The following is a 21,843-nucleotide window of genomic DNA, read 5'->3' as shown; positions in this document are numbered from 1 at the left end:
ATTTATTGAGCGCTTACTATGTGCAAAACACTGTTCTAAGCGCTGGGGAGGTTACAAGGTGATCAGGTTGTCCCACAGGGGGCTCACAGTCTTCATCCCCATTTTCCAGATGAGGGAACTGAGGCCCAGAGAAGTGAAGTGACTTGCCCAAAGTCACACAGCTGATAAGTGGCGGAGCTGGGATTTGAACCCACGACCTCTGACTCCAAAACCCAGGCTCTTTCCACTGAGCCGCACAGCCTTATGTGGGACAGGGACTGTGTCTGGCCTGATTATCTTGTTGCTACCCTAATTCTTAGCACGGTACTTGGCACAGAACAGGTGCTTAATCTTGTTGTTGGTTTGGGGCTTTTTTGACAATGTTATCATTTCCTCTCTGCACTTGACCTTTCTCCATTCTTTGTGAGTAGTTCATTCATTCATTCAATCGTATTTATTGAGTGCTTACTGTGTGCAGAGCACTGTACTAAGCGCTTGGGAAGTACAGATCGGCAACACATAGAGACGGTCCCTACCTAACAAAGGTGATTTAAGGTCCAGATTTGAAAGATGTTGATTTTTGTTCCTTCAGATAAAGCACTAAATTGGGAATCAGAAGGCCTGAGTTCTAGATCCATCATGGATTTGCTGGGTGAATTTAGGCAAGCCACTAAACCTCTCTGGGCATCAACTGGTCTTTTCAAATGGGTCTGGTCCTGGTTCCCCGTGAATATCAGAGTAAAACCAGAGTGTGGAAATATAGCGAGGTTATTTTTTTCACAATTAATGTAATCAGCTTTTAGTAGTTTCTGTGTTCAAACAAGTTGAAAAGACGCAAAAACCGTACACCCATTTTATTCTTGTCCTGGTTGAAAACCCAGAAAAAAATTGTAAATGAATATCTGTACCCGTCAAAGGAAGGAAGTAACAGATGTGGAAATGCTTTGAGGGCTTCAGAAAGAATGCTGTGGTGTGTAAGAGGATGGTCCTGTCATTTACTTCATTTCTAATTATTTAAAACCGGCCAAGAGTTGGGCCTCAAATCTGTTGCCGTAGAATCAATCGTATTTATTGAGCGCTTACTGTGTGCAGAGCACTGTACTAAGCGCTTAGAATGTTGGAGCGGCAAAAGCCATCCACACATTTCAGGTAAAGGTCTTCATGGTTCAGCAGCAGGTTATTGGAAAACACATCACTAGCCGTCTGCCATGAGGCCAGGTGTCAAGGGGGACCACCCCCACCCGCCCACCTTCTACTGATTCTCCTCATGTTCTTTGGATCCCGTGTTGGAGACAGACTACTGGCAGGATGGGCCATGAGCCAGACCCAGCAAGATTTCTCTTGGTTCCTTAGGATGGCATAGATAATGGTGAATGAGGAAAAATGCTGAAGGGAGCTGTCTTCTGAACCCGCTGCTCTCATTGCCGTTCTGCTTAAGGAGATCGGCTAAACTCACATTCTCCATGTCTCCTCTCTTCCAGCTGGCCATGAAGCACAAATGCTGAGGGACTTTCCATCCCCGAGAACCTCCCACGAAAAACTGGAAAGTTTGGTTGAGCAATTTTTACAAGAAACCCAAATCTCCACCTGCTTCTCCTTGCCAATTCAGTGGAAGTTGCGTGTGTGGGGGTGTGGGGGTGTGTGTGTGTGTTTGTTTCGCAGGTGTCAGTTTGGGGAGCGGGGCCGGGGGTGGGGGGAGATGTTTTGTTCTGACATCTCTGGGCGAGCAAGTGGAGAAATGCTGCAGTATCTTTGACTCTGGTTGGGATTTTCCCACCAGTTAGGTTAGTGAAGGGAGCGGGGAGGTGGTTGTTTTTGCCTCTTTTGATTTGCCCAGGGTTGGGGGCGTTGTGGAAGGGGTTGTTTTTGTTTTCTTAAGAAAACTATGAAAATTGGACCAAATGTTAAACTCTGCTGGGTACTCCAGCAAAGCCCACTTTTTTCTTCTGGAGTGAAACATTTCAGTTTGGGTGCGTCCAATGTTACCACTGTCATTCGGAAATAAAATTCCAAGACTGACGACATGCTGTCTGTGTAGCTCATGCAAGGAGAAGTTGGGCGTCAGCATTCACCAGCCCCAATCCCTCGAGACAGGCAGTTGTGTCTTGGGAAGCGCAGGCGGCATTGGCTCTCGCCAGCGCTTGAAACCTGAACCCCCAAGATGAATCTGCTGTCTCTGCTTCACTCCCAATTTGCACCCTTTTTCAGGATCAGTCACTCAGACTGTAGTGTGGCGGGACGTTGGCTTTGAGTGTTGGCTGTTTGGGAGACATGTGATATCCAAACCTCAGGCTTCCCTTTCCTTATCTTTGCCCGAAAATGAGCAGTCTCACTAAAGAAGCCTTGGATTTTATAAAGAACATATTGGTCCAGGTCTTAGAGAGCTTTGTAAGTGAAATGGGAAGCCTAAGTGTCTATTTTCCGTGCTATTTTCATGATGAAGTCCCCTGGTCTGGTCTGTAGCCCTTGAGACACGTTATTACCTAGGGACGGTGGGATATTTATCTAGGCCTGCCTTGTTGCAGGTCACTGAGCCGGGCCCCTGTGCAGTTCCTTTATGTCTGACCTGTGTTGATTTTTTTTTTAAGTATTATTGTTCTAATTTTACTATTTATTTCAGGTCATTTAAATGGGAAGCGTTTTGGGAGGGGAAAAAACAGTCTCCCGGCGGTTGCTAGTATGTCATTAAGCAGTCCCCCTGTCTATTTGATGCCTGCCTTCCCTGCTTCAGTCCAGATGGACAAGTGGACTAACCCTTCTCCTGGAGGAAGGACAGTTTCCAGGTCTTGCTTATGACAGCTCTGCCCTCAGAGCCTTTGGGGGCACTTGTTTGCTCAGAGGGTCAGAGCCTAAGCCCTGGGTTAATGCTCCCACCCTTCATGAGCACGCAGAGGCCAAGTGCCATCCTCCCCCCAGCTCAGACTCGCCCTGCTGTTCATTGCTTTTCAAACCGCATGATACTTCAGAACCTTTTTCTCGGTTCCCACCTTACTGTTGAGCCAAAGTTGACCTAATCAGAGTGTGCTGCAGCCTTCCACGGAGGGAATGAGAAGCCTTTGCATTATTTATGCCATTCTGCACAGCCAAAGGTCACCTGATCAAGCTGTCTTGGGGAATTGAGAACGAAAGTTGTAGCTCTGGGGGGAAAGATCTCTCCGGCGGTACTTCAATGTCGAGTTGGAGACGGGATTCATCTGAGTCCTATTTCTGAATCCTCTGAGGGAGCTCTTCCAGATAATCATCTTTGGCCAGAGATTATTCAGGAAAGACAACCGGTATTGAGATTTTTTTGTGTGTTGCTTTTCTCTTTCGTCTCACAAAAGTAGTTTAAAGAGGTCGGCAGCTTGCTACCTCCTTAGTACCAATATCATGGAGGAATAGAGAATTGCCCCAGCACACCTTCCATGCATTACCCCAAATAAGCCCAGCCCTTGCTCTGGGAAATTATTGCTGTTGTCACCAGAATATTGAGAACTTGGAAACCATCCCCCACTTCAGTGATTAGCTTTCTCCAATCTTACCCCCGCCCAGTTCTTAGACACAATCGCTCGGCCTTCAGTCTCACTCCTTATCGAATGCAACACACACCCTCGACAACTATTGCCAAACTAAGCAGAGGGGGGCCCAGGGAGACTGCTTGCTACAGAGAGCGCCGTGAAGTAATTATGTTCTGCATAAGCCCCTAGATATAAATTTTAGAACCACAGATTGGATCCCTGCTATCGCATGGATATTCTGATGGCATAAATAATTTACAGAGCAAATCTACAACCCCAGAAAATCCAGACTGAGGGGTGGGGTTGTGGAGGAGGACTGGTTACCAGCAAATAAAACCCAGCACGATATTAGGGCGCACTGCCTTGAGGTTGAGCAGGTGAGGTCAGAAGCATAATATAAAATTCCCAGCCCTTCCTTTTGAGCTGAACCGGTGTTAATTACATCTCCTCACTTTGTGCTTTCTGCACTACTCTGTGCCTCTCTTAACTTCCCTTGGCACTCTTGAGCCCTGTGTTCTCGGGGAAAGTTGTCTTGATGAGAAGCAAGGATGTCTGGATGAGTTCCCAGCTTCCTTCACTGATTGGCTTCTTGACCTCGGAAACTCCTTGACCTACCTTCCCACAGTTTAGTCATCTGTAGAGCAAGGAAATAAATTCCTTTTCTTTCCCTAGCTACTTCACAGGGCGGTTGTGAGGAGCCCTGGAGCTTTTGTTAGTGATGTGTGCTTCTCTGAGATTCTTGGTTAGAAGGTGCTATGATATTAAAGTATTACAAGGTCACATCCCAGGGCAAAGAACTACAAAAGATGTTGATGATTTGGGGCCAGTCCCGTTTATTGTGCTCAGAGAAGGTGATAATTTGTTTCATTCCAGCTCCCCATTACATTTCTGGATGTAGTGTTCCTGATGAAACTCCCGAACACCATCCCACACGGAAGGGAAAACTTCACAGTGTTGCAAATTCTTCCCGGAATGTAGCCGTCGTAGTCCACTCTAGTATTACTAGGCATCGGTGTACAGGAAGTATACCTTTATTCAGGTTAATGTTTCATATTACAGAATGTATTTGTAAAATGTAACAGGATCGGTAGCTGTAGTCACTTTTTTTAAGATCCGCAAAGAATGAAGGTTGTGTGTTAGATATAAAATTCCAGTGAACTCTGTCTTTACTTTGGTAGCTAGCAAAAGGTTGTGCGTTCATGTGAAAATATTTGGAGAATGTTCTTAAACAAGTGGTCATAAAGGTAGGTCGTACTCTAATTTGCCAAATTGTGAAACTGCTGATATCTGTTGTACAGTGTTTTAATTTCAGAGATGTTTTCAAGGCTGTCAAATAGAGTTTTGTTTCATTCCAAGGCAAGTGGGGCTACTCTGTTGATGATTGTTGCAAACTCTCATTTTTTCATTAAACATTTTAAGTCTGGAGAGGTGTTTTTTGGTGGTGTTTTGGGGGCTGGGGTGCTCCCCCCACCCTGCCCTCACAATTACCCAATGTCCTGTTTCAGACTCAGAGGAAAATAATGAGACGGGGGTGATGGTTGGATGGCAATGTAGTCTTAGTAGTAGTGTTCAGTGAGCGCTTACTATATACAGAGCACTGAACTAAGCACTGGGAAAGAACAATACAGATGATAGAAACCTTGAACCCTGAGAACACAACTTCCACTACCAGTCAGCAGGACAAGTGAAGCTTGAAAGCTTGTGTGACTTCCCTTGCACGTTGGAAATTGAGAGATGGAATTTAAAATTACAGGATAACTTGTGCCTTTTCCACTAATCAATCAATCAGTAGTCTTTCTTGCTTTATCGAGGGCCCGTACTAAGTGCTTGAGAGTGTACAGTAGCGTGATCCCTGAATCCTGCCTTCAAGGAGCTTACCACCTAACAGGGGAGACAGTAGACTAAGTGAAGTAGGAAGAAGCAATAGGAAATAAAGGTATGTTTATTTGGTATTTTGGGGGACTACAGGGAATCTTTAGAAAAAGATTCAATTCCTGAATCGCGGGAGTCCTACGCTCCTGGACTTCCGGTAGGTGAAACGATGGTGTCACTCCACAAAATAGCATTATTAGCGTTCTTATTATCCCTTGAAGTGCTGCTCTTTCAGAAGCTCCCTGTCCTTGCCCCTACAGGTGTCTTCATTCCCTGAGCTCTCAGACACTCTGTGGAATCTTAAAGGAAACAGAGATTGAGTCAACTGTGTTGCTGCTATTCACAGTTGGCTGTTAATGGGGAAAGAGTCAAGTGTAGGGGTCATCTGGGGACCCGCCAAATCTTGGGAAAGTCACTGACCAACCTATAAAGCCACACAGCAGGGAGAGTGGATTGGGAGGCACTGAGGAGGAGGAGGAGCGGGTTTGGGGAGGAGAGCGAGTGAGAATGAGCAAACAGCAACCAAACAGGTGATTGGAGTTTGGTTGGTTTTTGTCAGGCAACCGACAGCAAAGAGGCTGTCAGCACAGATCAAAGCAAACTAGAACCTTAAAGACTTCATCCTCATAAGGTAATAGCGTAGTTTTGATGTCAATGGTAATGTGGCACTAATATATTAATAACAATATATTAGTAATAATAAAAAGAGGTAGACCAACAAACAGAGACAGGGTCAGGGGCGCTGAGTACTGTAACGGACTGAGTACCGGGACTTTGTTTTTGGGAACTGTGTCCTGCAACTTGAGGTTGAGCTTGTGGCAGCCTCAGCACTGTCGGAGCTGCTCAGGGTGCTGGATGGGCCATCTGTGGTGGGTCCACGTCTCTGGGCCTGGACGGGGGCAGTAGGCACAACAGGTCCTTGTCTGGGCCTCCCTCTTTCCACCGGCACGTCGCCGCGAACCCATCTCTCTGCCTGTCCTGGGATCGCCGTGCTTGTTATCTGATGAGCCTTCGGGAGCATCCAAGGGGCCGCAACAGAGGAACCGACAGAGGGAGAACTGCCGGGGAAATGAAGTGGATGGATACTCCCAGCCAGTTAATGGTACAGTCGAGACCCTCTTCCTGTCCCCAATTTGTTTTATTCCTTGGACTGAAGCATCAAGAGGGTTGTGGGGGGCGGGGGAGGTGGGTGGGGGGGAGAAGAGAGTTTTGGGGAGGTAATTTTGTATTCCACCTCTCTCATTGCCCTGTCTCCATTGACTAGGTTACAAACTTCACCAAATAGAAGGGGGATGGGGCTGAGACCCCAGCAGTAGTCCCTTTCCGAGGATCCACTGAGGCGCTCTGGGCCCCTGACTTGGGGAAACCTGGAGGGGTTGGAAGCTGGAGATTCCTGCTGGCCAACCCACGGTTCTGTAGCTTACTCCCGCTGCCCACCATGCAGCATTTTAGATCGAACAAGCTGCCTCTGGGAAAGTGTCATAACGCCAACCCCAGTAGACTCCTCATTTAGGGTTCTGCTCCAGTTACCCTCACAACCTGCATCATGCCTCCCATCCCCCTGCGAGGGAATTGTGTGTGTTTTTCACTGAGCCGCAGGCCTGTCCCAGTATTCGGGAAGGCCGAGCCAGAAACCACACTGCTTGCTAAGGAGTGTCTTGGTTCGGTAGTCTTGTACAGTAATTGCTTTGCTGTTTTATTGTGGTTTTTCAGGTGACATAGAAGGCAAGATGACTCTGTAACTTCCCTGTGGCTTGGTTGCTTGTGAGATCCGGTCCACGGCTTATCAAAGGTAATTCCTCTCCTGCTCTCTTCCAGAATACACCAAGTGGCTCGACTCAGGGTAACCAGAGCCGTGGCGTAATCTCTTGTCCCGCAAGCTGTGTCTGTGTTCAGGGACCTATCAAGAGAATGGCCTTTTTTTGGTTCCGTTGTTTGTGTGGTTTAGGGTTTTTTTTTTGTTGTTGTTTTGATTTATTACACACACACACCCCCCCCACCAAGTCATTCTGGTTTCTCATTCACACAGAAATCTACCCTTTCATTCTTTGAATCTTCATGTTAGTCATTACAATGCCATCTGCTGGATTTATCTGAGTTTCTTTGCTGTCTCTCCTCAAGAAGTCTAGGGGTTCGGCGGGGAGACAAGGGTCCCCCTCTTTTCCAAACAGAATTACCCCTTGGTGATGGTCTCAGATATGGTCACCAGTGTCTACTCAAATCGAAACGGTTTTGGAGGTGGTATTTTCCCTAAGGAACAAACAGATTTTAGAAAGGGAATGTTTACTTTGGAATGTGCACTTACATCTGTGAGCTGAAAACTGACAGGTGAGGATCAGAAGAAATCCTGAGCATGCAGCTTGAGTGTAGACGTATCCAGGCAAAGTGTATTCCAGGCTAGTGAACATGACATCACTGTTCCGCTAGGACAATCCAGGTGCTGTTGGTCATAATAATTGTGGTACTTGTTGAATGCTCACTCTGTCAAGCGCTGTACTGAGCGCTGTGATAGAAGCATGATGATCAGATTGGACACAGTCCCACGTGGAACTCACTGTTGGCATAAAATAAGTAAAATTGACCTGTCGAGTGGAATGTGTTTGGTTTTAAGTTAAACTCTGTACTCCAATACTGAGACCCAAATGCCAGGATCTATCTTTGTAATCTTCAATTCTCTCGGGGCCGCAGAAGAGTTGTCTTGCTCTGGTGTTGCCCCTGCCTTTTTCTTGGCAGTCTCCAGCCTTCTGTTCATTATGGGATTTATGAAGCTGAAGTCTCATTCCCAACATGAGACTCCAGCCATCCAAGTACTCACAAGACACCAAGCACTGTGCGAATTGCTGGGATGGAAACAAGGTCATCAAACCAGAATCTATCCCAGTCCCATTTGGTGCTCACGATCTGAATTCTGCTGCAATAGTGACATCCCCATTCTAATCCTCATTCAGCAGGGCCTGTTTGGGGGGCCAATTTGCGGCAGGTGGAAAATGCCACAGAACCCATTTGGGCCTCAGTGTCCCCACTGTTGTCTGATGTGTCAAAGTAGTTCAGGCCAGTAGAAGCAGTGTGGCTTAATGGAAAGAGCCCGGGCCTGAGAGTCACAGGACCTGAGTTCTAATCCCAGTTCTGCCTCTTGTCTGCTGTGTGACCATGGGCAAGTCACTTCGCTTCTCGATGCCTCAGTTCCCTCATCTGCAAATTGGGGATTCAATACCTGTTCCCCTTCCTACATAGTCTGTGAGCCTCATGTGGGACCTCATGACTTTATATCTACCCCCAGTGCTTAGTGCAGTGCGTGGCACATAGTAAGCACTTAACAAATACCACAATTATGATTATTATTATTAGGCCAGGAAGGGGGTAGGTTGAGGGCCACCCCCACAGCTCACTCAGCTCCAAACACCTTGGAGGTCGCTCAGAAAAGACCACATCTGCAAGCAAATCCCGTCCCCTTGATTTCCATGTGTGCAACTTGAAATTAGGGGATTTCAATGTTTATAAAATCATTACTCTCCCAGGGGCCAGCGTCTCTCCAAGGCAGCACACCTGTGTCACGAGGAGCCGGCCAGCCCTCCCGTCCTAGTGCGAGGCAGGTAGGAGCTTCACCATTTGTTTGTGCTTCGAAGACCGTTCCCTTCAGGGCCCAGCGCAAAGAACTGAGCCCCCATGTTGGGTTTGAACCATTTTTCAGCCACAGTAACAAAAGGCCTGGTGGGGAGACTAGGCTCCAGACTGTCAGAATCCTTCTGAGACTTGATTCCATCCCATCTCACAGAAGTGAAAGAAAAATCACTCCTCTCCCAGCCGTGTGAGAGCTCCGAGTCATCATCATCAATCGTATTTATTGAGCGCTTACTATGTGCAGAGCACTGTACTAAGTGCTTGGGAAGTACAAATTGGCAACACATAAAGACAGTCCCTACCCAACAGTGGGCTCACAGTCTAAAAGGGGGAGACAGAGAACAAAACCAAACATACTAACAAAATAAAATAAATAGAATAGATATGTACAAATAAAATAAATAGAGTAATAAATATGTACAAACATATATACATATGTACAGGTGCTGTGGGGAAGGGAAGGAGGTAGGATAAGGGGGATGGAGAGGGGGACGAGGGGGAGAGGAAGGAAGGGGCTCAGTCTGGGAAGGCCTCCTGGAGGACGTGAGCTCTCAGCAGGGCCTTGAAGGGAGGAAGAGAGCAAGCTTGGTGGATGGGCAGAGGGAGGCCATTCCAGGCCCGGGGGATGACGTGGGCCGGAGGTCGATGGCGAGTCCTTTTGAAGGCAAGGCAAGCCAAAGAAATGTAACTTTTCCTGATGGTGAGGCAGAGTCTGCCCCCGGTTCAGAGATCAAGGGAGAGGGAGGAGGAGGAAAGGGAGCAGGGAGAGAGACATGGAGGGAGAATGGAGAGGCAGGATGGGGTTACGTAGGGGGAAACTAGCCAGCCCTGGGCCCTGACCCACGGCTTCACGCTGGGGGTTGGAAAAACTGAAGACGGATCTTTCTGCTGCTTCACCACACCTATGAACAGTTGCTGACCTGCCAGGATCTGACTGAAATAGCAGCCAAACCGGTGTGTTCATTGCAAAGACAGATGGCCAGGGGGAAGGGAGGGGGTTCGGCAGAGAGCAGCCTCACTAATTACCACCACTCGGTAGAAAAACGTTCGTTCCAGAGCCGCCGGCTCCCCCTCTACTCGGCGACCGCGAGACAAGACGCCAGTCAGCAGGATGGGGACACAGCTTGTCCTCTCAGCTTCGTTTCCCCATGGCTCCCGGTTCTTATCCAACTCTGGGAGCTCATCCCATCAATCCCCTCAATAGGATTCACTGAGCACCTGAGTGCAAAGCACTGTGCTAAGTACTTGGGAGAACCCATAGATATAGGAGACGTAATCCCTGCTTACAGTGGAGACAGGAATTTCACAGATAGGAGGAAGAAATGTTTCAATATTATTAGATAGCAAGGGACATGAAATGATGAGTACTCGGAGGATGTGAGTGCAAAAATATTCAAGTGGTGCCAAAGTGGCTGAATTTATAGTTGGGGAGATGAAACCTGAGGAGAAGAAAAATTAACTGGGGAAAGCTTCCCAGAGGAGGTAGGGATAATGAAGGGCTTTGAAAATGTATTTTAGTTCCTGGCTCCCCAGCTAGATTGTAAGCTCCTTGAGGGCAGGGATCATGCACAACCCCAAATGCTTAATATAGGCCTCTGCACTTAATGGTGATAATAATAATGATAATTGTGGTATTGGTTAAGCACCTACTATGTGCCAAGCACTCTAGTAAGTACTGGGGTAAATACAAGATCATTCATTCATTCAGTCATATTTATTGAGCACTTTACTGTGTGCAGAGCACTGTACTAAGCGCTTGGGGGAGAGTAAAATCCAACAGTAAACAGGCACAGTCCCTGCCTCACCTGGGAGGGAGAACGAGTATTGATTGACTCCCCAAGCTTCAGAATAATATTGACTGATTGAAGATGGAGAGAACAGAGGTTTGAAGGTGAAGGGAGCCTCCAGCTCTCTGGGGCTTCTGCATCTCCTGGAGATCCCCGAAATGGTATTTATTTTATTTTGTTAGTATGTTTGGTTTTGTTCTCTGTCTCCCCCTTTTAGACTGTGAGCCCACTGTCGGTTAGGGACTGTCTCTGTGTGTTGCCAATTTGTACTTCCCAAGCGCTTAGTACAGTGCTCTTCACATAGTAAGCACTCAATAAATACGATTGATGATGATGATGATGATGATCTCAGACATATTTGCCCAGAAGAGGCAGGAAAGATCACGGACGCTGCTCAGAGCTCCTGAATTGTCAGAGAGCTCAGATTTGAGTTGCATTCGGTTGCTCTCTCTCCCCGTTGACCTTTCTGCTATTGCCCGGGGCAGTAAACTCTTCCTTTTCACTCAGGGAAAGTTAAATAGCTTGGGGACTGAATTTTCACAGTTCACAACAGCTGACGTTGGGTCACGTCCAAAAGCTTGTGGGGCTTCTGCGGGATGGTTCACCTCCCTCAGGAAACTGTTTCTCACTCAGAAGTTACGTCCCACTGATATCCATGTGGTTTCGCACTGTCAGACTGTGGAGCGGTTCCATTTATTGCATATTTAATTGCCTTTAATCAGCGTAGCTGTCTTCTATGTGTTCCAGGTACATTGGCGCCATCTTATCTCTACTGATCCCGGCCTCGCTTCTGGATTAAATAACTTCTGGCCGGAATAACTTCTGTCTCTCTGTCCCCCCCGAGGATCGCCTCCCGTCAGAGATCCAGAGAAGACATTATTGCTGTCCAGAAGAGCTTCAGGTCAGAATTTCAAATCATTTAGAGTGGAGCTCAAAGAGCCAAAAATGCCTCGGATCTTAGCATTCCTGGAAGTCGGTAGAGTGAGAGTTGCTGGGGACATTTGTTGGGGAAAATAGCTCTGAAAGGACTTTGTGCCTGTGGTTCAAGTTTTTCTAGTCACAGAAAATAGCGTAATTTGACGTTTATATTGCCCTGTCTGAGTTTACCTCAAAGATGAGCCGGCTCTTTAGAGGCTGCAGAAACCCAGGCAAGCTGTGCTGTGATGGGAATAGGTTCTGTTGGAAAGTCTGATCAGAATACGACCAGCACCGTTATCTGGGGGCTGAGAGGTTGCTTGAGTTTGTGAACTACCCAGGTTCCTTGTTTTTCCTCCTGCTCCCTCCTGCTTTGGCCATTTCACCTCATTAACATCTATCCTGCCCCCATTTTGCTGTGCCACATGATGATCCTGGACCTAAGGTCCCAATAGATTTGCAATAATTGAAGCACTGGCGCGCACGCAAACAAACACACACACTTTTAAAAACAGGAATGCCTGGAAAACACACACACACACACACACACACACACACACACACACACACACACACACCCAAACACACACACCCCCACCCACACACACACACACACACACACACACACACACACACCCCCCCCCCCCCCCCCAAGAATGCCTGGAAAACCTCAGCTTCTCTAAACTCATAAGGGGCTGTGACAGAGAAGCAGCATGGCTTAGTAAATAGAATATGGGCTTGGGAGTCAGAGGATGTGGGTTCTAATCTCGGCTCTGCCACCTGTCTGACATGTGACCCTGGGCAAGCCACTTAGCTTCTCTGTGACTCAGTTCCCTCCTCTGTAAAATGGGGATTAAGAATGTGAGCCTCATGTGGGACCTGATTACCTTGTATTTTCCCCAGCACTTAGAACAGTGGTTGGCACATAGTAAGTGCTTAACAAATACCATAATTAGTACTATTATTAGATGGTGAATTGGGGTTCAGGGTTGATATTAGTGGGGTCCTGTCCACCTCCATTAGTTGTATTTATTGACCACTTACTTTATGCAGAGCACTGTATTAGTTGCTTGGGAGAGTCCAGTGGAGTTGGTCAGCTCAATCCTTGCCATTAAGGAGCTTAGAATCTCTATGCCTATGAGGGGTAGGTCAGGGCATCTTCCCAAACCCACATTCCCTCTGGGATTCCTTGAGCTGAGAGGTGGCTGATTGAAGGAGGCAGGAGGGAGAGGGAATTGGATGAGAGTCTCCCTCCCTGGGGCCTACTACTTCTATGCTTTCGTGGAAACCTTGGGATTTGGGGAATAAGGATGCGTGTTCTATGGAATGGGACTACTGCGCTTAGGTTAGCCGCTACTTACAAAGACCCCAGTGACAGATTCCCTTTTCATGAGTTGCACCAGCTTGGGGGGCTTCTTCCCATCTCCCATTTGGAACAGAAGCTTTCCTTTTGTTCCAGCATAAAACCCAAGAGTATAGCTTTTCCAGCTGGGCTGTATACGCATGTCGGGAGGAAAACAGTGGCCTAGAGAAAAATGCACAGTGCTGGGAGTTCAGAGGACCTAGGTTCTAATCCCAGCCTAGCCACTTGTCTGCCTTGTGACCTTGGGCAAGTCGCCGAGCTTCTCGACCTCATCCGTAAAATGGGGATTAAATCCTACTCCGTCCTGCTTATTATTATTACTACTAACAATAATAGTAATTTGTATTATTGTAGCATTTGTTAAGTGTGGTATGTGTCAAGCACTGTTCTAAGTGCTGGGGACAAGACAAATTAACTAGGTCATACAAAGGGCTCCCAGTCTAACTAGAAGGGAGAACAGGTACTTAGACTGTGAGCATTATGTGGGACAGAGACTGTCTCCAACATGATTATCTTGTATCTGCCCCAGTGCTTGACAAACATGATAAACATATAGAATTGAAAGGAAAGAGTCTAAGAACTTGTCTACAAATTCTGTTATATTGTACTCTCCCTTCTAGATTGTAAGTTTCCTCCAGATTGTAAACTTGTTATGGACAGGGAATGGGGTCTGCTAATTCTGTTGTATTGTACTCTCCCAAGTGCTCAATACAGTGCTCTGCACCCAGGAAGCGTTCAATAAATGTGATAGATTGATAAGGAACATGTTCCGTCACTTGTCGCTTGAGTAAATGAAGGCGGGTCCTTAATTGCCTCATCTAGAAGGACTAACCTGGAGGGAGATGACAAGGGCGGTATTGAAGGTCACACATTCAAGTTTTCTTCTCGTAGCTCAGAGATTTAAAGTGTGTCGCCTGTGATATTCCTGCTTTCCAGTCTCTGGTTCTTAATGGAAAACTAAAATGTCGACCCTTTCAATGTTTGGAGCCCAGTTTTATTTCAGGTTACGGTGACAGTTTGCCATGAAAGATCCGAGAGGTTACTGGATGAAAATGCGGTTATTTGTCAGGGGCCAAAATAGCAGAGTGAATAGGGACAACCCAGCTGCACTGCAATGCAAACGGAAATGAAGTTTAAATGTTGGTCCGGGTTTAGCGGTAGCTACTGCCCTCTTGTGGAGCATAATTGTCGATTCCTAATCAATCGTATTTATTGAGCGCTTACTGTGTGCAGAGCACTGTACTGAGCGCTTGGGAAGTACAAGTTGGCGACATATAGAGACAATCCCTACCCAACAGTGGGCTCACAGTCTAAAAGGGGGAGACAGAGAACAAAACCAAACATACTAACAAAATAAAATAAATAGAATAGATATGTACAAGTAAAATAAATAATTAGAGTAATAAATATGTACAAACATATATACAGGTGATTCAGGAGACGATGAGCAGACTAGAAATAGTTCTGAAATGTTTTTACTCCAATATTCCCCTCTCCTTTTCGGCATCTCTCTGTATATTGCCACTCTCCTGTCTTTTTTTTCCTTTGTTCACAGTGAGGCCTTGATTTACCTTGATTGCCTTGGCTACAGATGCCCAAGGCTTGCTTTTAATAGGTTCCCATTTCGTATAGTCTCTCCCTCTCTCTCTCTCTCTCTCTCTGGACATTAGTAACAATTGAGAAGCAGCTTGGCCTAGTGCATAGAGCACGGGCCGGGAGTCAGAAGGACCTGGGTTCTAATCCCAGCTCTGCCACTTGTCTGCTGTGTGACCTTGGGCAATTCACTTCACTTCCCTGTGCTCAGTTACCTCATCTGCAAAATGGGGATTAAGACTCTGAGCTCCATATGGGACAGGGACTGTGTCCAATCTGATTATGTTGTAACTACTGCAGCACTTAGAACAGCGCCTGGCACACAGTAAGTGCTTAACAAATACCGTTTTTAAAAATTAAGGTACTTATTAAGCACTATGTGTTGAGTGCTGGAATAAAGAACAAGGTTATCAGATCAGGTACAGTACTTGCCCTACACAGGACAGGGTTCAAAATCTGAGGTGGAGGGCAGATGTCTCATCCCCGTTTTACAGAAGAGGAAAGTGAGGCAAAGAGGGGTTAAAGGGTTGGCCTAAACAGTAGGTCTGTGACAGAACTGGGATTTGATCCTGGGTCTTTTGACTCCTAGTTTCATGCTTTTCCCCAATAATAACAATTGTGGCATGTGTTAAGGGCTTACTGTGCCAAACACTTTACCAAACCCTGGGATAGAGCTAAGATAATCAAGTCAGACATCGGGATCATAGGAGAGTGAACAGGTACGGACTCCGCATTTTACAGATGAGGAAATGGAGGCCTAGAGAAGTTGTCACTTGCCAACTTGTACTTCCCAAGCGCTTAGTACAGTGCTCTGCACACAGTAAGCGCTCAATAAATATGAATGAATGAATGCCCGAGGTCACACAGTAGGTAAATGGCAAAGCTGGGATTAGGTCCCCTTGCTCTTTCCACTAGGCCAAGATGCTTTCAAGAGAGGTCTGGATATTTTAGCCCCTAAAACTCCCTTCTCCTGAAATAATGAGACAGTTGAGGTCAGTGGTTTCTTGGGGATCTGAAGTAGACGCAGAGTGACAGAATGGATTCCCTTGCAGTCCTGTAGGCCAGGCAGTTGCCGGGGATTCCTGAGTACATCAGTCAGTAAATGCCTCGGATAAAATTCCCTGGGATTTCAGGCCCCAGGAAAACCAAGGTCGAGTTTACCACCAGGATGGACAGTGCCTTTAGCCACTTCACCTAGAACAGAAGGCCAAGGTTGAGCCTGAGGGCAAATCCAAGATGACTTAAGAGTTTTAACCTCTATATTCCCATAGGCGAAGTGCTCATCATAGCATCCCCAACAAGGATTTCGAGAGCAGTGGAAAACCAGGGTGTGTTCACCAGCGATAGTTCGCTAAAAAGGTAAATATTAATTTAATTGAATTATGGTATTTATTATATGCCAGGTATGGAGGTAGACCCGAGATCATTACATGGGACACAGCTGATACTCTTGATCTCTGTCCGTAATCTGTGGTGGGGAGGGGGAACAAACATTAAAATAAATTAATGATCAGGTAAATGGCACAGTGTAAGGATAGGTACATGATTGCTGGGTGGAGGCGAGAGGGTTGAATATCAAGCACATAAGGGGTCCTCCCTATTTTACAGGCTAAGTGACTTGCCCAAGGTCCCACACCGGGCAAGTGGTGGAGCCAGGAGTAGAACTGAGGGAGAACAGGAATTTTATCTCCATTTTCCAGATGAGGAAACTGAGGGACCGAGAAGTTAACTGACCCACCTAAGTTCACACAACAGGCAAGAAGAGGTGGAGGCAGGATTAGAATGTGGATCTCCTGCCACCCAAGCCCCTGCTCTTTCCCCTAGACCACCTGCCACCCAGCTTGGATGCTTTTTTTGTTTTTTTGAAGAGGTCAACAAATGCTTGCTGACTTGGTTATGAGACAGTCTTCAGGCATAACACAGTGCTCTGCACACAGCACTCAATAAATACGATTGAATGAATAACAAATAACGTTGCAGGCTGAGGCCCCATGAAACTTATATAAAAAGCAGCAATACCCATATTTATTGAGCTCTTACTAGAAGACAATGTAGCAATATAACAGAGTCGGTAGACACATTCCCCGCCCACATAATGATTTCCATCCATTTGGCCAGGACTCATTTGCTGTTCGCAGTTCACCTAGCTGACCCACTGCTCTGTCTTTCCTCAGAAAGAGGTTACTCCTGCCTCTTCAGAGAGAGGAATCTTGCTGTGATACGGCACCTTCATCAAGCGAGTTGGCCAACATGATTCGATGGATGAGAAGGGTGAGTCCTTGTCCCGGGGCATTTGGGCATTAAATCATGAACCCCGGGGGCTCAGTGAGAAACTGGTCTACTCCCAAAACCATAGAGGGAACAAGTATAGTGGCACATAATGGAAAGTCCAGGGAGGAGGAGGAAGAGAGAGAAAACACGGGAGAACATTGTACGGCAAAAAAACAGTTGCAAATCTCCAGTCTAGGCCAGTAATTGATGGGCTTATGCTACCCTTGTCTAGCCCAAAATGTCATTGCTATGTTCATTTGAAGGAGGAGCACTTTGGTAAGGAATTTTACTGTTCAAATGTTTTGTTTGACTGAATTTTAGAATTCTATGTTTGTTGTGCTTTTAAAAGACGTCCAAGAAGAACAGTGGGTCAAAGAAAGCGTTTGTCCACCCACCTTTTTTATTTTAATTGATATATTTAAGTGCTTACTGTGTGCCAGGCACCACACTTGAGAGCTGGACTAAATATAAGCTAATCTGGCTGGTTACAGTCTGTGTCCCATATGGTACTCACAGTCTTAATCCCCATTTTTCAGATGAGGTAACAGAGGCACAGAGAAGTGAAGTAACTTGCTCAAGGGCACACAGCAGACAAGCGGTGGAGCTGGAATTAGAACCCAGGTCCTCTGGCTCCTGTGCCCTTTATGATATTTCTGCTCTCAGGCATCAAAAAGTTGTTTGGGCCAGATTCAGGGGTTTTTAAGATGTGGGTGTATAAGCACTTATTATACCACTTGTTTTTAGGCTTTGTTTTTTTTGATGAATTGTTTTACGCCTTTGAAATCTGCTTTTTCAGTTTTCTTCTTAAATAGTTGAGAGGCAGGGGCTGCCAATAGATGGGGAGTACTAGTTGAGTCCCTCTCATGAGGTTATTAAAACAACCCAAATAGAAACAGTTGAGGAGCTGCTAAATGTTTTCAGTGACCTTGTCGATTGTTCCAAATTTGCAGGATCGAAAGGAAAAGAATCTTTGTTGGTAGCTCCAGTGTATCCCACTCCCCCAAGATCGGTGTCTCTTTAGGGACACGGCTGTCCCCAGCAGACATTCGGCATGTGGGTGTTGTGATACCAAGGGAAGGGCTGATCCCTTCAGCTTCTCCTCACCCACCACAGACCGACCAGCCACTGAGCACTTGCTCTTCTTTCGTCTTGGTCTGGCTGGTGTAGTTCAGCAGACAGGAACCATTCTGTCACCCTGGACCTCGTTATTTGGAAGCCTCGGGTGCAGTGGACTGCAGAAGGGCTAGCCATTATTACCAGGCTCATTTTTTGGACGGAAGATAAGGGAGACATTGATTGACCATCTTTACCAAGGTGTCACCACAAATACGCAGATGAGCTGTGCATTGAGAGCTCAAGTTGTCATGGCACAACAGCCTAGGACCTGACTGGCTTTCTGAAATCTGCATCTCTTCCAAATGTAAGTAGGAACCGATTTTTCTCATAGGAAAATGGGGACTGCTTTTGAAACAAAAGAAGTCGAATGCCTATTTTTACCCAAAATCGAATACTTGATTATCGAAGTGTAATATAGATCCATTAATGTATTTAGGATGAGTCAGAGATTCCACAGTAGGTAGCTGATTTCCGAGCCAAATTGGACACGTGTTCCAATGCTGAAAGTGTAAGTTTAGAAACATTTATATACTGCTCACTTTGACTCACAACATTCTTAAGTTGTGGACAGCTTGTGTAAAAATAATCAGGGAGTTTTACAGAGAGAGGCTGAGCAGCTGTTCAGTAGTAAATAAACTACTGTTTTAATGGAAACAAAGAAACCCAATTTGGGAGAAATGAATAGTGGTACAAGCCATCCCTGATGTTGAGCCTCCTCCCTTAGAGCTATTAGGGTCAGCTACAAACAGGAACACAAATCACTAATGTAAGCTTCAAGATTCAGAAAAGGGACTGGGCAGTTTAAAAGTGAAGTGACCTTCTATTTCCATACACATCTGGCTTTTTGAAGCTAAATTAAAACACTGCCAGTACAAATGAGTAAGTTAGTTTTCCTAGGTACCACTCTCAGGACGTAAATAAAGAAATAAACTGGAAATTATCAACTTTATTGGTATTCAGAACCAAAGCAGCTTATTGTCATCATTACTTAAAAGAAAAGGGAACAGACCAAATTATTTCACCAGATTGTTACAGAATGTACGAACAGGAGAAAGGTACTGCTTATCTCACCAGGATACGATTGATTGGTTAGGTGGGTTCATGCGAAGGTGGCATTTTTAAGCAATGTCATTGCACAATCTCTTTGTTCATCATCAAAACCGAAGCCTGGCTTCAGCACTGTAAACATTTATTTTGCTATATGTAAACTTTAAAGAGTAAAGGTGACTAATCTTAACTTGTAAAAACCAGGCCAGAATTAAATCACCAGACTTATTGGTTATGGAAGATGCTGTGTAATACTGTCTCAACAAGAATGGCAGCTTCCTGGATTTATCCCCAAAAAGGAAGTCTAGAAAGTGTTAAAATATTAAGTCAGAGAAAAACTAGACTCCAACTGCATGTAGTGCTAACAGTCGCAGAGTGCAGGGTTTGCCTGCGACCAAACCAAAAGTGGCTAGTCCTTTTCATTCTGGATCACAAGTAGGGTGTGAACAAACATCTGCTAAGAGGAAAGTGGGAGAGAAGGGGCGGGCGGGGGGGTATTCCCCAATAGCACAGACATACGGCATGTAAACACACAGTGCTGGTTACTGCAGAAAAGAAATATGCAGGGTCTAAATAATGGTAAGGAAAGCTAAGTTCGATATGCTCATATTTTTTGTTCACTTTCTTTTTTAAACCATGAATCCGTAGTGCAAGGCAGAATCACGTTTTCAACTTTAAAAAGTAATCACAGTACAAAAAATCTGGTTTCTCAAACCAGTTTCATAGCAGTGCCTCCAGGCAAAGCAACTTTGTTCGTACAGCTCTGATTGCATTTCAGTGAAATCTACGAAGGTGAACGTTTGGGTTTTTCACATATTAGCTTTCTCCCAAACTGTCAATCTGGCATCTAATATACTTGCTGTTGGTTGAAAGATTAACTCAAAGGGGGAGGGAATAAAAGGTGAAATTCTACCATGTCAGCTGTTTTAAGGGTCCTTAAAAGGGCAGTAAGGAACCTCAGGCAGCACTGGATACAGCCAGTTTCTTTAGGTGGTCCATAAAGACTTGCAAACTGACATCATCTGTGAGAATAGGTGCACCGGATTCCTGTGGAAAAAGGGAAAACCAGCTGGGTTAGGCTCCAGAGATTGAAGCAAGGAAAGTTTTCCCCTGTTCAGCCATTTTAAAAGTGGAGTAAAGCCAATTCCCTCCCAGGGACCTCAACTATAGTACGATGTCAAGGCTCGGCTCGGGTTGGGTGGAGGAGGGCACGGCATTGCCTCAGCAGGAGCAGATTCGAGGGAAGGCTCAGGGCTGAGGTAGGTAGTCAGTGCCGCTGACCTTCCTTGTGTCATAAACCGGAATTAGGTTCACTATTTAGACCGCAAGCACCAGTGCCAAAATGGGTTCTGAACATCTTCAAAATGTCCCTGAAGGGCCTCCACATTGCAATGCAGCACTGGATGCAATCAGAACTAATTTTTCAGTCCAAAAAAAAAAAAAAAGCAGGGTTCCCATAATAAGTTACAACGATCACTCATAACAATACCCTTCCCTTCCAGGCTTAATTAGGAGTATGGCTGTCCCCGACTCCTGGTGGAGAAGACTGAGGGGGATGGGCAGAGCTGGACTTACAGTTTGGTGCTCTGGGTCACAATCATGCTGCCTTTCTGGAATTCATTCATTCAGCTGTATTTATTGAGCACCTGCTATGTGCAAAGCACTGTACTAAGTGTTTGGGAGAGTACAATGAGAGACACAGTCCCTGCTCATAATGAACTCTTCATGGACCTGCATTCTCTACCTCAGTATGTTTGCCACTGGATGGTGGAAAATTGGCCCAGGCTTCAAAGGAAGGATTATTTCTGACAAGGTAGAGTTAACATTTTCGGGGCGAAGAATGACACTGTTCCCCAAACTCAAAGTGTTATCACCATTAAGAAAGCTAGTTTGGAAAAGAAGTCCAATGGATTTCCTAGGATGGTTTGCAGCTGATCCAGGGAAGGGGAACCCCAGAAGCTGTGTAATACAGCAGAGGAGATGAATAAAAGGATTAAAATGCCTAACCTCCAGGTCTGATCTTCCGTAAAGCAGATGGGTAATTTTAAGCTGCACCTTTACAAACTGACCAGGAAAATTTGGAAAAAAAGATCCTTTGAATTAGAGGGTGAAATGAAATAGCGAGAGGCATAGCCTTAGAGACTACCCCCAACCAAAAAAGGGTTACAGGAGGGGTTGGGGGGGGGGGAAACAGGTTAATCATCTTTAATAAGTAATATATCCCAGGAGCATGTCACCATTTTAAATAATATAATAATTCTATTCTATTAATAAGTCTGATGTAAGAGCCAGGCAGCAATCCAGCAGAGGTCCTCATCTTAAAAAAGGAAGTGAAAACCCTGGAGAAGACAGGAGTGACTGACTGTAAGTGGGGGCATAACAGGAATGTCCAAAGATTGCTACCAGCCCTGATCCTCTTCTTTCTCACAGTTCAATAATGGGAGTTAAGAATAAAAAATGATAAAATCCTTGCCACCATGCTGAATGTCTGAAAATAGGCTAGATTTGGGAATTACAGGCAAAATCACCTGTGACTTTCCTGACAAATCTAGTAATCTGCAGCTGACAATGTTTAGTCCATCTATTCTTGGCCCAAATAAATTTCCAATTACATTTTTTAAAAATTTGCTTATCCTCAGTTATCTGCCAGAGTCAGGCTCTGGCAGATAACTGAGCTCCCCCTTCTAGACTGTGAGCCCACTGTTGGGTAGGGACCATCTCTATATGTTGCTAACTTGTACTTCCCAAGCGCTTAGTACAATGCTCTGCACACAGTAAGCGC

At 45.7% G+C, this 21,843-nt stretch overlaps 2 protein-coding genes and 1 long non-coding RNA gene across 7 annotated transcripts in view; 2 read left to right on the top strand and 1 right to left on the bottom strand.

The window, feature by feature from the left end:
- The window catches only part of STXBP6 (syntaxin binding protein 6), a 108,621-nt gene extending 103,720 nt beyond the window's left edge, over positions 1–4,901 (top strand). For 2 of the 3 annotated variants that reach the window (XM_038756245.1, XM_038756246.1), the window contains one exon: positions 1,461–4,901. In XM_038756245.1, coding sequence (XP_038612173.1) covers positions 1,461–1,735 — 275 coding nt within the window. In that variant the 3' untranslated portion in view covers positions 1,736–4,901. The remainder of the gene's footprint in view (positions 1–1,460) is intronic. The other variant, XM_038756247.1, reaches the window with a different exon arrangement.
- A 1,007-nt stretch (positions 4,902–5,908) lies between these two features.
- On the top strand, positions 5,909–20,719 carry LOC119936654. Its single transcript, XR_005453815.1, has 8 exons — positions 5,909–6,450; positions 7,062–7,140; positions 8,867–8,941; positions 11,504–11,657; positions 15,899–15,986; positions 16,802–16,898; positions 17,849–18,318; positions 20,564–20,719. It is a non-coding gene; the product is annotated as an uncharacterized LOC119936654 (long non-coding RNA).
- Positions 18,946–21,843, bottom strand: part of SEC23A (SEC23 homolog A, COPII coat complex component) — a 42,080-nt gene continuing 39,182 nt past the window's right edge. For all 3 annotated transcript variants that reach the window (XM_038756106.1, XM_038756107.1, XM_038756105.1), the window contains one exon: positions 18,946–20,108. In XM_038756106.1, the coding sequence (XP_038612034.1) occupies positions 20,019–20,108 (90 nt within the window). In that variant the 3' untranslated portion in view covers positions 18,946–20,018. The remainder of the gene's footprint in view (positions 20,109–21,843) is intronic.

Source organism: Tachyglossus aculeatus, chromosome 14 (genome assembly GCF_015852505.1).
Source record: "Tachyglossus aculeatus isolate mTacAcu1 chromosome 14, mTacAcu1.pri, whole genome shotgun sequence".
Lineage (NCBI taxonomy): Eukaryota > Metazoa > Chordata > Mammalia > Monotremata > Tachyglossidae > Tachyglossus > Tachyglossus aculeatus.
The sequence above is the reverse complement of the archived record's forward strand: the minus strand, read 5'-3'. Positions and strand labels throughout refer to the sequence as shown.